This window comes from Rhinolophus sinicus, linkage group LG12 (genome assembly GCF_036562045.2).
Source record: "Rhinolophus sinicus isolate RSC01 linkage group LG12, ASM3656204v1, whole genome shotgun sequence".
Classification (NCBI taxonomy): Eukaryota; Metazoa; Chordata; class Mammalia; order Chiroptera; family Rhinolophidae; genus Rhinolophus; species Rhinolophus sinicus.
The window spans coordinates 24695929-24711033 of NC_133761.1; the positions used below are offsets into that span (position 1 = coordinate 24695929).

At 36.5% G+C, this 15105-nt stretch overlaps 1 protein-coding gene across 2 annotated transcripts in view; it reads left to right on the top strand.

Moving 5' to 3' along the window:
- Positions 1-15105, top strand: part of ANGPT1 (angiopoietin 1) — a 265713-nt gene that overhangs the window by 135032 nt on the left and 115576 nt on the right. For both annotated transcript variants that reach the window (XM_074316347.1, XM_019750655.2), the window contains exon 2: positions 12688-12843. In XM_074316347.1, the coding sequence (XP_074172448.1) occupies positions 12688-12843 (156 nt within the window). The remainder of the gene's footprint in view (positions 1-12687; positions 12844-15105) is intronic.

The following is a 15105-nucleotide window of genomic DNA, read 5'->3' on the forward strand; positions in this document are numbered from 1 at the left end:
CTATTGCCATAGGCTTTCTACAGAACAGGATAGCAGTGGATGAGAAAAAAACAACAACAAGCAAACAGAACCTGTGGGGCACATCTGTGGATTACAGTGGTGTTTCCCAAGTTTGCTCTGACCAGGCTGCCACAAAACTGCCAGACGTTTATAAGTTTCCCATTGAGTGAATGCATTCTAAGCACATTTCTGTCTTTCTCTCATTCTTTATGTTTTTTTTCCCCCTGAATATAAAACTGAATTATCATTTTTCTTAAAGAAAGTGGAAAATTTCCAACCATTGCAGAAAAAAAATCACTTGTATTCCCATCAGCCAGAAATAGGCACTGTTCACAACTCAGTTTTTTTTTTCTTTTTCCAATGCATACAAACGTGTCTGAATGCACTTACCATAATTGACAATGTGCTAAATATATCAGTCTGTATACTAATTATGTTGAGCAGAAAGTGTTTTTTTGTTTTTTTAAGCCATGTAAAGCTGGTACATTTTAGTCAATTTGTACCTTAAAATCTAGACTACACAATCTATTCAATGGAAGAATGCCTAGGAAGTCGAGAGGTCTGTCTTTATAATTGTTGTCATGGTTATTTAAAAATCTTAATGTAGTAATTTATGAGAAGGACTATAGAATCCATTTTTAGTTCTGTTAACTGTTCCTTGTTTCCCTTTCCTTCTCAACCCCCTAATTGCTCTCTCTGGGAGTTAAGTATTTGCCAAAGATAAAAATTATTCATATGGATTCTGGAGATACAGTCCGTAAATGGGGGAAGATTCATCACACAGTTTCCCTTCTGTCCCTTAGAGAAGGATTCCTATGAGTTTTGTGAGAAGCTGAAGAGTAATTTGTTCCTTCTTGTGACATAGCTAGAACTCAGGGTAATGGGTCTAACTAGCATTTGTATTGTTCTCTTCAGATTAAGTCAGGCCTTGGGGTACAAAACTATTTTATTAACAGTTAAGTTTACTAAACCTAACTCTATCCCTTAATTTGTAACAAAACTATATTGCTAATGTTTTTAAGTCTCAAAAATATAATATTGATGAAAAACTTAAAAGAGTTGAAGGAGCAATACAATAAAGTAATGTTGTGTAAATCTTGAAAACATACTAAATGATACAGTTTATTATTTTGGGTATATACCTATGTAGCATAAGTCTACATCAACTTCAGGATAATTATAGTGTGTGTATGGAGGTGCTTTGATTATCTATGCAACATTTTATTTCAAGTTCAAAGTAAATGTGTCACAAATGACATCTGCTAAATCTTCATGGTAGTATCATGGTGTCTATTATCAATATTTCATGATTAAAAATACTTCTAAGATTCCAAGATTTAGACTTTTCAATCAATTAGACCAGCCTTCTTTCAGTTAGTGAAAAATAGGAGGTTTTGAGTGGTCATTGGTATTTGGGGACAGGGATGAAATCAGAAGGAACACTGTGAAGTGATCTACAGCTCCTAAAACTTAATAGACTAGTGAGTCTTTAAAATGGACTTTTATAAAATTCCTCTGGCAATATATGTGGTAATGGGAGCAAGCATTATAGCAGTTACTCATGCTTACTAGTTTAATTCTGTCTTCTGGTGTGTGGTTAATTCCAAAAGACTAATTCATTGTAATGTTAATTTGGGCTCCATTCCAATAGCACTTGAGATGTAACAAGCATCACAAAGGCACAAAAATGGTCTTTGTGAAGGAAGAAACAATGCTCAGTGTCTGTAGGACTTTGATCAAAATGAGGAATAATAGGGATTTTATTTCATTTATAAGATGTCAGCAGTCATTGTCCCTTTCTTTTGCTTTGAATGACTATTTCCATCCTAATAATCTTTCCAGTACTTGGACCAAGGGTAATTTAAATAAGTACTACTCAACAAATATTATTCAGGAAAAATTAGTCAGACCTCACACATAATGCTTTGGAATGTTTATTATACAATGACGTTGACAGTTTTATGCCTGTACAAACTTATTGTACATTCCATTGAGTAATCCCGTATTGTAGAGAAAACACTCTCTCTCGCTCTCTCTTACTATTAATTTTGCCCTGTTCAAACAAATGAAAGTTAATTAAAAAAACAACAACACATAAACTTAAGAGATACTACAGAAGAGAGGAAGACAAATAGAGCAATTTTGTTTGAAGAAAAAAAGCAACATATATAGAAAAGTAATAGCCTAAAAAGTCAGAACGTTGAACAGAGGACTTTTATTGGAATTAGGTCAGATTTTAAGTGCTAATACCTTGCAATTTCATATGAAATACCAGAGTAAAATGATGGCAATTTTCTATCTAGTAATGATATTTCTGAAAAATCTATAAATCCCTTAATTATCAAGGCTTTTGAATTTCTGTTACTGAATACCTTATGTCACTTGCTGAGTATTTAAATTGCATGATTTGTCCTGCAGTGTTTCATTTAATGTAGAAGGCTTTCTTTATAAGATGAACATCATAAGCTACTCATTTGCATTTTTCATATGAGAAAAAAATGTAGTTTGCTGAAGATGTTTCTGAGAATTATCCTGTGGCGAGTCTCTTAGCCCTTCAATCCCCCAGAGCCTACTGTCTGCTGGGGTGGTCTCTAGTTCAGATGTCAAAGCTTTCTTTTTTAAACTGAACCGGAATATATTTATATGCAGCATTCATGGGGTTAAATTTCATTCTAGAAAAACAAGAAACTAAAAAGCATTAAATTAAAAGAAGATATGTTTCTAATATCCTATTTGAAACAGTATCTTCTTTATTTAAAAACAATGTGTACAAAGTTGCTTTGTGGTTCTTTCATTTTTTTCTGTCATCAAAATATAAATTCATAATTTGGCAAAAAGGTTTCTCGGTTGTTAGGCAGAACGCTGTTTAATAGGCATTTTCTATAGCGATTAAATTTGACATAAAATGTAACTCATCCAAAGGAAAGTGATGCACTGGTTATTTTAAATGGGCCTTGTATGAAATAAACTACAATGAAATGAACAAAACCACAAGGTTAGAATGGAGAACCTGAAACACGTAGGTTGGGAGTTTGTAAATATATGTGTGTGAGAACATATACGCGTATGTACAAGTAAATACGCACACACGCACACATACACATATATGCAGTTATGTGTTATTAAAGGGATGAACTTTATGCTTAGTGTATTTGAAAATACGATAAAGTGCAAGTAAATTATCTACCTAAATCTTCTAGATAAACCTCACATTAAAGATTCAGTAGCATGCCTGTACTCTTGTATGCGGCTGCGATGGTGTGCCCTTGCTTCTGAGTGATTTTTCTGTTGATTTCCTGAACAGCACATTTCAGGAAGTGGTCGGGAAAGTCATCTTGCCTAAGCAAGCACAGCTCCTTGCATGTTGTCATGGCCCTTCTGGCTTCCTTGTATATCCACTCATCCTCCAGGTTTTCCAGGCCACATTTTTGGGTATTTAGGCAGACACAAGAAACGCCCTCCATGCTAAATTCATTTGGGACTTCCACTGGAAGACTTTTTTCCTTCATTTATTTGGAGAATTCATTCTTTCCTTCCTCCTGCCAGGTCAGGAAGGCAGGCAGGCAGGACATTTGTCCCATTTCTGCAGCACTTGTAACACACTTGCATTATAAGCAGTCTTGATATCAGAATTCAGTTTTAGTCGTTCTTTTACTGTAACTGTATAGCACAGTGATTAAAACATAGTTAGTTTTCAGTGTGTTTACTGGATTTTACTTAATTCAAATAATTGGCCATAATAGAGATGAGTGACAAAAGAAAAGTAGGGAAGATAGTCAGACAAGATGGGGTTATGTGCTCCAGTAAGTTAGGATATTTGTCTTCAGAACAATCTACTTTTGCATCATTTACCTTGGCCCCATTCACCAAAACGTATCATTAATAATTGGCAATATGATATTTTGTACTTTTAGGAGCAAAGGTAGCTAGGCTATGCTCACAGTTGGAGGCTTTTAGTATTTCCATACACAAGTTCATTCATTCATGCATTAATTTCTTTATCTAAATATTATTGAGGACTCTCATGTACAAGGCATTAAGTGATGCCAAGCTGAGCAAGGCAGCACTTGCCTTCAAGGAGCTAATGGTGTACTGGAGTGGTGGGAAATGCTAACATGAAAAAAAAAAAAGGCACAGGGTGCTCTAGAAATACAAAGGAAGGGTATTACAGAGAGGACAGTCATGAAAAGTTTTGTTGAGGAGGAAAAGCTTGAACTGAGTATTGAAAAGCTGGACTTTGCCCAGGAAAAGAGAGAATGAGGTAGAAAAGGACCATATCAATCAGAGCAAAGCCCTGTGCAAAGGCATGGAAGGGAAAGAAAATAATGCATGTTTGGAAAACTGCACATAATTTGGTGTGACTGCAGCCTAGGGTACATGTAGGCAGAGGGAAGCTGCGTCCAACTCATAAAAATCCTTCTGTACTGATTAAGGAGTTGTGACTTTGTCTGCAGGTAGTGGAAGCCACTGAAAGAGTTTAAGCAGTGGCATGACAAGGCCAAATTTGTGTTTTAAATAGATCCCTCTGGTTATGCCATGGATGATGGATTGGAGGAAGCAAGTCTGGAGTCAGGAGACCAGTTATAGGGCCATTAACAAATCCAGAAGAAAAATGATGAGAGTCTGACCTAAGTCAGTGCCAGTGAGGATAAAGAGATGTGGTAGGGAGCAAGGGAAGTGGGGCGAGGGATGGGTCTAGGCACCATTCAAGAGACAGAAGCAACACAGTCTGACTAAACGTAAAAAATGAAGGCAAGGAATAGTCAAGACGACTCCTGTGGCTTGGATGAATGGGTAGGTGGCGGTGGTGCCATTTATTGATACAAGACACGTAGGAAGAAAGCCAGGTTGTGTTGATGAAAGACAAGGAATATGTTTTGGACAGAATGGTGCCTGGGGATTAAGGGAATCAGAAATTCTAGCTCTTTATCTTAAAACAGATGTGCCTGCTCTAGAGACTCGATTCAGGGCTTTTCTACTGGGTTCGTATATCATTGTTTCCTAACTGCCATTAAGGATATGTGTTATGTATTTTATAGACATAGATATATACATCCATATTTTACTTTTCTATCATAAATAAAAATGAAAATCTTGCAGACTCTTGTACTTTATTTTATAAAGGAAGTTTTCAGTCAAGTAATTTGAGAGCTTCGGGCGAGACATTATAAATAGCCTAATCCAGCCTTTTACTTCATAGATGAAGATCAGAAACCTAAATTGTTTAAGTGGCTTGCCCAAGTTCATGGAGTAAATCAACAGTATTACCTAGATTAGAATCCAGATAACCTGACTCCTGGCAAAGTGTGCTTTTTATATACCATCTGCCTTTAAAAAACGCAAAGGGAAAAATTAAGCAGACACTTAGAAGTATTTTTAAACTTCCATGACTCACTTTATCTGGGTGAGAGAAGGTGGGTGTAAAAGAGAGGTGCCAAGGTAATAAAATGTGCTTTGGCACAGGAGGCATTTCTTTTGAAGAGAGTCTGTCTTTCTTGGGTCCTGGCCCACATCTGGGACACTATATGGCAACTTTCAGAAGCCACAGATACGTGGTCTTGAAGGAATTGTAACCAAGAAAAATGACCGCAGAAGAATTTGTTCATATGGGATTTTTCTGGTGTGCCCTTGGTAGCTTAGCTTGTCCATCTGCCTCAGAGGTGGTGTTGCTACTTCTCCATTGGAGGCGATGTAACAAACGTCCCCTCTCATTATTACTGTCAGTAGCTGAGAGCTTCTCCCTATCAAACAGAGATAAGAATATTAACAGGAAGAAATGTAGTCAGAAATAAATTCCATTAAAGTATTCATTCACCAAGTCTATTGAAATGACCCACTTATATGTTGTCTGTTTTCTATAAGACAACTCTTTGTACATGGAATATCTAGCACCAGGCTTAGGATGCATTTATTACATATTTGCTAGGAGTGGATTGAACTGATACAGGGTTAATAAGCTGAACTAAAATTTTAGAGTCCGGTCTTGGTTTGTGGCTACTTTGTGGGGTGATGTGTGGGAAGAATAAAATCAGGGATGTTGAGGCTCGGTGACTGAGGAGCAGTTGGTGGGCATCAGTGCTGACAAGCAAGGGAACCAGGGCCCACCCTCCAAAACTGATGGTGATGAACTGGTGTTGTGCAAGAGGAGCCATCAGAAGTAAAGCAAGTACCAAGAAGCAAGGAATTGGGAAAGAAATGTGGGGTGGGCCCAATGCACTCGCCATCATGTTGTGGGCTCAGCTGGCTGATGGTATCCTGAGTTCCCACACACTGAGCGGCCATCACCCGGCATCTGACATCAATTAGTTTTTTCACCTTGCTTTCTATAACCTCTCTGAACCTCAGTCACTATGTCTATAAAACGAGATCCTTGGAGCTCATAATATTTTATGTCTCCTCTAGCTCGCTCATTCTAATGGTTTTCTTTCTTCTATAAATAGTCAGTGTTCCTTCAGACACCAACATGAGAAATGGGATGCATGTCACATGTATCAGTACAGAAACTATTTTAATTGTCAGCTAAATAGATCTGTTGTCTAAAGAGACAATTATACTTCTCCAGTTGGTAAAAGAAGCAGCATGTTGGGGGAACCTAATAATAGAAATTCCTGAAAATAACATATTTGGCCTTAGCCTTTTTCTTTTTTTATAAAACCATAAACCTAGTTTTTCAATATTGCCACTGATTTATGAAACAATGACATTAGATAAAACCATCAATGTTTAAGGCATTTTTTGCATTGTTTTACCTTTTATTGCTTTTCCATATTTATCCTTTTACTTTATTTCATGGCTGTTTTGCCATAACTGAGTAATACCATATGCACCAACATTCAACTAGCGTCCACTTAATCTACAACATATTTTAAGAGAACAATGCCTTTGTCAATTTTTATAGGGCTTACAATGCTATTTTCTTAAGAAATACATGGAGAAATTCTATTTTATTTTTGTGTGTGTGTGCTTTAAGATATGCTGTCATTTAAGAGATCCCTTGAAGTGATCTCTTGAACTGAAATGATAGAGTATTCATTTCACATGCAAGACATGTGATAATCTCACACAGATTTTGGTTCTCATGAACATGAAGCAGCAGAAGTTTTGAGGGCTCAGTAAGAGAGCTATCCCAAAATTCTCTCTCATAATAGAAAGTGATAGCATTACTTTATCAGTCATTGGTCAAAAGACATGGGCAAGTAATTTATAAGTGAACTACAAAAGACTGATATTCTTGACTTCTTAAAAATATATATTTTTTCTATTTGTAATATATTAATCCTATTTGTAATACAGTTGACAATATATTGGCTTTCTCATCACCTATAGCATTTCCCAGGATATAATAGCCATCAATCAGCATGAAAATGATAAATAAAAAGCTGAGAAATTATATATCTTTGAACAAGTGTTACATCATCAGTTCTGTAGCCATCATTTAATATATTCCCTGCATGCATGCTCTGTGTTACCAGAACCTATCTGTGAGATTGGTGGTAGTATTATTGTATACTTGATGGGTGACTGCCCTTTACAGTGGAGTACTTACCTGTGAGGCCATCTAGATACTTTCCATGCAACATACCAACTCTTCCGCTGACTTACTCTGCGATCACAGACAATTTACTGAACTTCCGTGAGCCAGTTTCCTTAGCAGTGAAATGAAGAAAATTAACACAGTGCCTACTGTGTTTCCCCGAAAATAAGACATAGCAGGACAATCAGCTCTAGTGCAGTTTTTGGAGCAACAATTAACATAAGACCCAGTTTTATTTTACTATAAGACCAGGTATGATATGATATGATGATATGATATGATATGATATGATATGATATGATATGATATGATATAATATAATATAATACCGGGTCTTATTTTATTATAAGACTGAGTCTAATCTAATATAATATAAGGTATTACAATTCATTTTTGCTCCAAAGGACGCATTAGAGCTGATGGTCTGGCTAGGTCTTGTTTTTGGGGAAAGAGGATAGATTGTTAGAAGGAGTCCATGAGCTACATATTTGTAAAACTGGTATGTACCTAGCCTTAGTAGAGTGTTAGTGTGTTGTTGTTGTTGCTGTTGTTATTCCATTTGTTATATTTTACAATAGTTTATAGAAATAGAATAGGCAGAAGTAAATGAAAATGTTATAAATTACATACGAAGAAAAAAGGGTAGGAACTGATGACAGGATTTTTTAATGACCCATTGTATTAAAAGTGCTGGCAAAGTAAACTTTCCACGTACTGGGCCCTAGAGCTTCTCACCTCACCTCAAATCATCTTAGCCTCCAACACAGTGAAGCAGAGTGAAATAATCACTCTCTAATGATGCATGTTTTTCTCAAAGGAAAAAGTACATGAATTCTCAGTGAGCTAGCTAAATATGAAATGAACCAGTCAATTCATCAGTCCATCCACCAGCCAACCAATCCAACAACAGAGTAGTTCCCACAACTCTGAGGCTAGTGGAAGAAACGTCAGAAGATAGATTTGAGTCCTGTCAAGTCATCTAAGGTCTCTGACCATCCATTTCTTAAACCATAAAATGGAGTCAGTATTCCCCTTATAGGTTGGTGTAAGATTCAAATCAATGTGTATGAAAGCTCTTTGTAAACACTAAATCAGTTAAAAATGTAACATTATTTCCTTGCTTAAAAATCATCATTTATTGTTCATTATCTCATTTCAAATCACGTCCTATATCCTCTTTATAGTATTTTGGCTAATACTAATAAAACCCTGGAGTGAGACACTGAGAGTGACAGTTCAGTCAAATAATTGTATTATTCACTTTGGGAATCTCCTCCTTTATAACCCATCAGCTCTTGAGCTCAGCAACTTCTAAACTTAATTTGCATCTTTGATGTTTATAAAATATTGAACTTTGAAATAGCCATCATTGTCTGTAAACATATTTTTAAAACCAGTAGGGAATATGTAAAGACATTTAAATTTGTTGCAAAACTTTCCTGGACTTGGCTGATAGGGCACAGCAAGATGGATTTCATAGTTATACATCTACAGAGGAATGTGTAGAGATAAGATGAAAGTAGTCCTGCTTATTAATCACACATTGTATATTTGACTTCTGCCTCCCTCCTCAGCCTTTAAATCAAGTACATCTGGTTTTTGCTACTTAAGTGTGCCATTACCTTTTGCATTAAAAAGCAGTTACGCCTAAAGAACACAGCCCCATTTGATTAAAAAATAATTAGAGTTGTATTTATGTTACTCATCATGGCAGCCCAAATAAGAATTTTAGTGTAGGTTGGAGACCTATTTTATTTCTACAGCAAGGTCAGCAGAATTGGGAGGCTCTTTGTGACGAATGCCGGCATAAAGCAGTTATTTTGTTTTGCTGGTGTTGACTTTTACAGTTAAAAAAAGCCCAATAGTACAGGATGGATGGATGGATGGATGGATGGATGGATGGATGGATGGATGGATGATAGATAGATAGATAGATAGATAGATAGATAGATAGAGAGATAGATAGAATCACACAGCAGCTGAACTTTGTCGTAATCACCCTATGCAGAAGTGTCTTCCTCTGTGGAGACTGAGACACATGATTATTATTACACCCAAAGCAAGTCGAGCCCTGGGAACTAACTCCTACTAACCCACTGCACAAGAAATTGATGTATAAACATCAAACGGATTGTATCAGAGCTCACTGATTAGTGAATTCTTTCACAGGATAGAAATTTACATAGGAAATAAAGTTGTTATTTGAAATTTTTTGGTAAGCAGGGAATCTGACATAGCAGAATAAATTTGATGGACTAAATTACTGGTACTCAAGGAAATTGTCATTTTGTGAACAACATAAGAAGCTTTCACCAGAGTGTAAATTAAATTGTTAAAGCATCACTATCTTCATTGAGAAAGTCTTGCTATGATATGTATATGTATATGTATATGCATATGTATATGTAGATATGTTGTATAAGTTCACTAAACAGTGTGCTTAGCAACACTAGTTTGTATTCTGCCATTTATCTCATGGCAGACTGTTCACAAACATTTCTCATACAGGCAGTTATCCTATGGACCACACCTTGAGAAGCACTGGTCTTTGCCTGAATCAGAATTCCAGTGAGAGGCTTTTGAAAATATATGTAGTTTCCTAGTGAGACACCCTTGAAAATTCTGATTCAGAGTTCTCATGTGTTGCACCTCCATCGGCCTTTTTAAAATGTTCCCCATGTAGTTTTTTAATGAACATACAAGGTTTAGGAGCTACATAATGAAATGCATGAAGTAGTTAAGCAGTGTAAGCTAAGTAGGTTAGAGGTTGTTAAGAACATGGGTTGGCACTGCAGTTTAAGTTCTTGTTTCTTCATGAGCAAGTTGTGAATTTTTCAAGCTTCAGTAGTCTTACCTAGAAAGCAGCTATAAGGCATACCACATAAAATTGTGAGGTTTAAGTGCTACTATATTAAAAAAACAACAACACTTAACTCAGTGCCTGCCACATAGTAGACAATTGACAGATGTCAGCTATAAACGACAGTTATCATCTCCATGATGGAGATTTACCTGCCATTTTTGAGAATATGCACATTCATACACAGCCCCTAATTCCCTGGACAAGCAAAACATACGTACTGCTAATGTTTGCCTCTGAGGCTTTCCTTGCTCAACCTCCATCTATCTATCATCTATCTATCTTTATGAGTTGGCCTCATTCTTGGGCTGGCTCTGGTATTGTGATGCAGTGTCAGGCATATATGCTACCAGCCTACTAACCACAGAAAATGAAGTTCTTTTGTGAAATACTTTGACAAAATCCAGAACTGAGACTTAGTGGCCTTGCTTACAATATCTTTCTCTTCTTGAACTATTCACTCTCTCTAAGTAAGAGCAGAGCATCCTGGTTTCCAGGCTCAAACATGTACCCACTTCTGAATCGAGGGTCAGACAACTTCACTTGAACCATTTGTTCTGAAGGGGAAAAGATAATCTCCCCAAAGAAAGTTAAGGGATGTTATTAGGAAAAGGGGGAACATATGATGCAGAATCCAAAATAACAGGTGTTTGATACTCTGACCCACCCTCCTTTACCCTTCTGTTGTTTAAATGTGTTCGTTCAATAAATAAATAAACAAATAAATAAATAAATAAAGCCAACATTTGGTTTGGAGACCTTACATTTTAAGATAATTTGCAGATATTTATTCGAATCTACTTTGTATTGGTTTTATAACAAATATTTATAGGTTGAACTATTTCCCCTACATCTTATTTGGGAATAAAGGATGAAGACTTACCTTATAGTGACCAAGAACAAAGTCAGAATGTATTAATAACAGTATGAGTTTGGTTCATTTTCTTTAGCTTGGGTCAGACTCATGTTTGATATATAGAAATAAGCAAGAAATGGCGTTAGAAGGTCAACGGCCAAAATTTCACCAAGGGGAATTTAGTTTTAGACTATATTTGTTACAGGACAATAATGTTACCATGGATTATAAAATAATGGATGTACTATGGTTCACTAAAATAGTAGGAATTACATAGCTGTTAATGATTTGAAACTCAGCTTGTGAAGCACGACTTGGCAGAGCTATCAAGTGGTTAAGAGGGTTGGTATGAAAGTTAAGGACTTCAACACTCAAATCCAAGTCTGGCTGTTTCTGTGGTGTGTGGCCTTGGACCTGACTTCTCTGGGATGCAGTTTCCCCATATGTGTAATTGGATAATCAAATGTAGTCACCATGCAGTAGTGGGGGAAGATTCAGGCACTGACAGAGAAGTGTAGGCTTCTCCGGCATTTTTCAGGCAGTGCATGTGCTTGGCTTTATTTTTTCAGATGCCTAACACACTCCCTCATAGTAAGTCACTTAGTAATTCTTCTTGGCCCCTGTGGCATACCATTTATTTTGTAACCATAGTATTCTCTAAAATGGCACTTTAAATAAGACTAAATGCTACCCAAGGCAAGAAGGGCAAATGCCGCTTTATGGGCAATTCTTCCAGTGTCTGTTTTTGAGTGTACGAAAGAGCAATGAGAACAGTTTTAGCTAGCTCTGAAGCTCTGCAGCTCTTTTCCTACATTGTTGCCTATACTTTAATATTCCCTTAAAAGCCTGTGTTTTAGGCATCTGCCCTCCCCCCCTCCTCCCTGTCCCATTCCCCTAAATCAGCATGGTCTTTAGTTTTCATTACAGAAATGGAAGCAGGAGGCTGAATTTTTCTGAGATGAGTGGTTGCTATGGTGTAATGGAAAGACCAGAGAACCGAGATTTAGACTTAAATTATCACACTTACTCTGCTGCGTTCTTGTTGGGTGACCTTGGGCTCATCATTGACCTTCTCTGATTCTGTTTCCTCAGCTCTAAAATAAAAAGAACAGTGAGGCCATCTCTGCCTGACTCACACATCTTTGCCGTGAGGATTAAAAGAGATGATGTCAAAAGCAAGAAAGCACTATCCAAGTACAAACTGTCATTATGACTGTGATGAGTGCATACATGTATCAGTGTATTAGCAGTTTGTTAGCAACTGGATTCCTGTGTGCTCGGCGCCCATTTTCCTAAGTCCCGAGAGGCAGAGAGGATCCCTGCCAGATGGCTGATTGGCCAGCTGGGTCTCGTTTTGTCATTGTAAATATGTATTACATGCTCCAACTGAGAGGCTTTGCTTATAATGCAGTATGCTTTGTCCTTTATCTCTTGCAGATTGAGAATTACATTGTGGAAAATATGAAGTCGGAGATGGCCCAGATACAGCAGAATGCAGTTCAGAACCACACGGCCACCATGCTCGAGATAGGAACCAGCCTCCTCTCTCAGACCGCAGAGCAGACCAGAAAGCTGACAGATGTGGAGACTCAGGTAGGCCCCCAGGCCAGAGTCGAGACATTCTTAACTGGGGACGTTTTCGTATTTTTCCTTTAGCTTACTCCATAAACACAGAGCATATTTCAGCACTGGGATTGGGGAAATATATACATTTCTGTTTATTGGTAATAACAACAACTACCTGACCTGCTATGCGTGGTTTGTTTTTTTTGTTGCTTTTGTTTTTTTTGTTTTTTAATTAAATGAGGGTTGGTATATTTAGCTTTGTATGTGTTTGTAAAAACAGGACTGGCAAAGGACTTAATCACCGTTTCAATTCAAATAAACACTGCAGCTACCAGCTATGATATGATGTGTGTCAAACAAAATAACCATTTGGACCAATTTGGTGCCTTTGATGTACATTTTTGACCTGTCCTGTTTTGTTTCTGGTAGTATACTTTAGCCATAATGGCACCTGCAGAGGTTTTGTACATTCAGTGGATAGGAAGGGAAACCCCAAAGGAACTAATCAGAAATGCATAGTTTTTTGTCCCCATGATTTTATGAGAAGTCAATTAATACTCTTTCTGCATACACACACGTGCATATATATATATATATATATATATATATATATATATATATATATATATATCCTTATGGACAACATTTATGTACAATCATATTTATATACAAATTAGCAAAATGCCCTTTACTTATCACTGTCAGAAACCTACCATCACTTTTTAGTGAAAATATCATTTTCAATGACTAGAAGATGATCTCTTAGTATGCTTTGAACTATGAAAATCATTATTTCAGTTACCATCTGGTTTGTGGAATCAGGTGGTTTGTGGAATCAAAGCTGAAATAATACTATCAAAAGATAAACTGAGGCACATTAAAATTTTCAAGAGTTTGTTTGCATAAACATCAGTTAGAATCAGGTTTGAACATGGTTTGAACTAACTGAACATGGTTTGAACTCCACTGCAGGAGATAAGGGAAAGGATTGAATAGAAAAGATGCAGGAAGAAAGCAAAGCAATTATTTGATTGGCTATAGCTTAAATGTTTGCCTTATTTGGGAAAGCCTTGTTGGCTGCTTATGACTGGTTTTCCTTAAGTTTTATTTTCTTGGATTTAAGTACGTTAACTCTGGCTTAGGTTTTGGTTTCCTTACGTAGGCTACCAAGGCAGTAGAGCCACCTCAGTCTAATGGCTTTCTCTAACATACAAATTTTAAAACAAGATGCACCCTTATTTCTATTTTATTTTATTTGTATTAATGCCATTACAGATCATGTTGCTATTTAAAGAGAAATAACAATAATAATGTATGTGGATAGAGCATTTTATGTTACACAAACCACTTTCTCATGTATAAATGATTTTTAGGAAAACCATTTAGAGTTGCAGGAGGTCAGAAAGTTTGAGCGATTTTCTCACATTGATAGAGCTAGTGAAGCAGATCTGGGGCTCAAATTGAGGCATACTCATTTCTTTCCCTTTCTGTCCCCTTTGATTAGTAATACTAATAATTAACTAATTGAATGAGAATGTAAATGTGGATTACATTGGAGCAATGAATCAAATAGGCTTTGGAAAATATTTTTTGATATTTTGATGATAGCGCACTGTCGTCAGATAACCATGGAGGATGGGGAAGCGAAACTACATATTATAACTAAAATTATGAGGCTTTACGTGATCATTTATCATCACAGTAAGCAAGCTTGGTGATCTATGAACATTGGCTTCTTGTGGTATAAATATTATGAGTGTATTTTCTCTATTTTTTTTTAGAACAGAATGCTCCCTATCTCCCACAAAGAATTCTACATATTAAAAACTGAAATACACAATTAATATTACCCTACTTAATAGAACATTTGAAATTTGTATGCATTTCTGTTATAGTAAGTTTAAAGACATACATGGCTTAGTTCTGTTTTTATATTTTCATCCAAGAAAACTTCTTGAGTTGCTTTTGTTCTCTTTCCACCCAGGAGTTGGAGTTGTGGGGGGGAATTCTCATTGTCAGCATAATAACCACTGTTAAGATACATCCTGTGTCAGATTTTAAGAGATAACTTGTTCACATCCTTAAGGCTAAGACATAAGTACTTTGTGGAAAATTGTACAGAAAATTCACAGGAAAAAAACCTATTCCCTATATAGAGCAGCTAAAACTAAATCATCAGTAAAGGCCAATGGAAGTTTATTAGTTGCACCAACAAGAATTTTAAGATAGCTGGAACCTCAAAAACATCTCAAAAATCACAAAGCCATCAGAACTTGCAAGGAGAGGAAG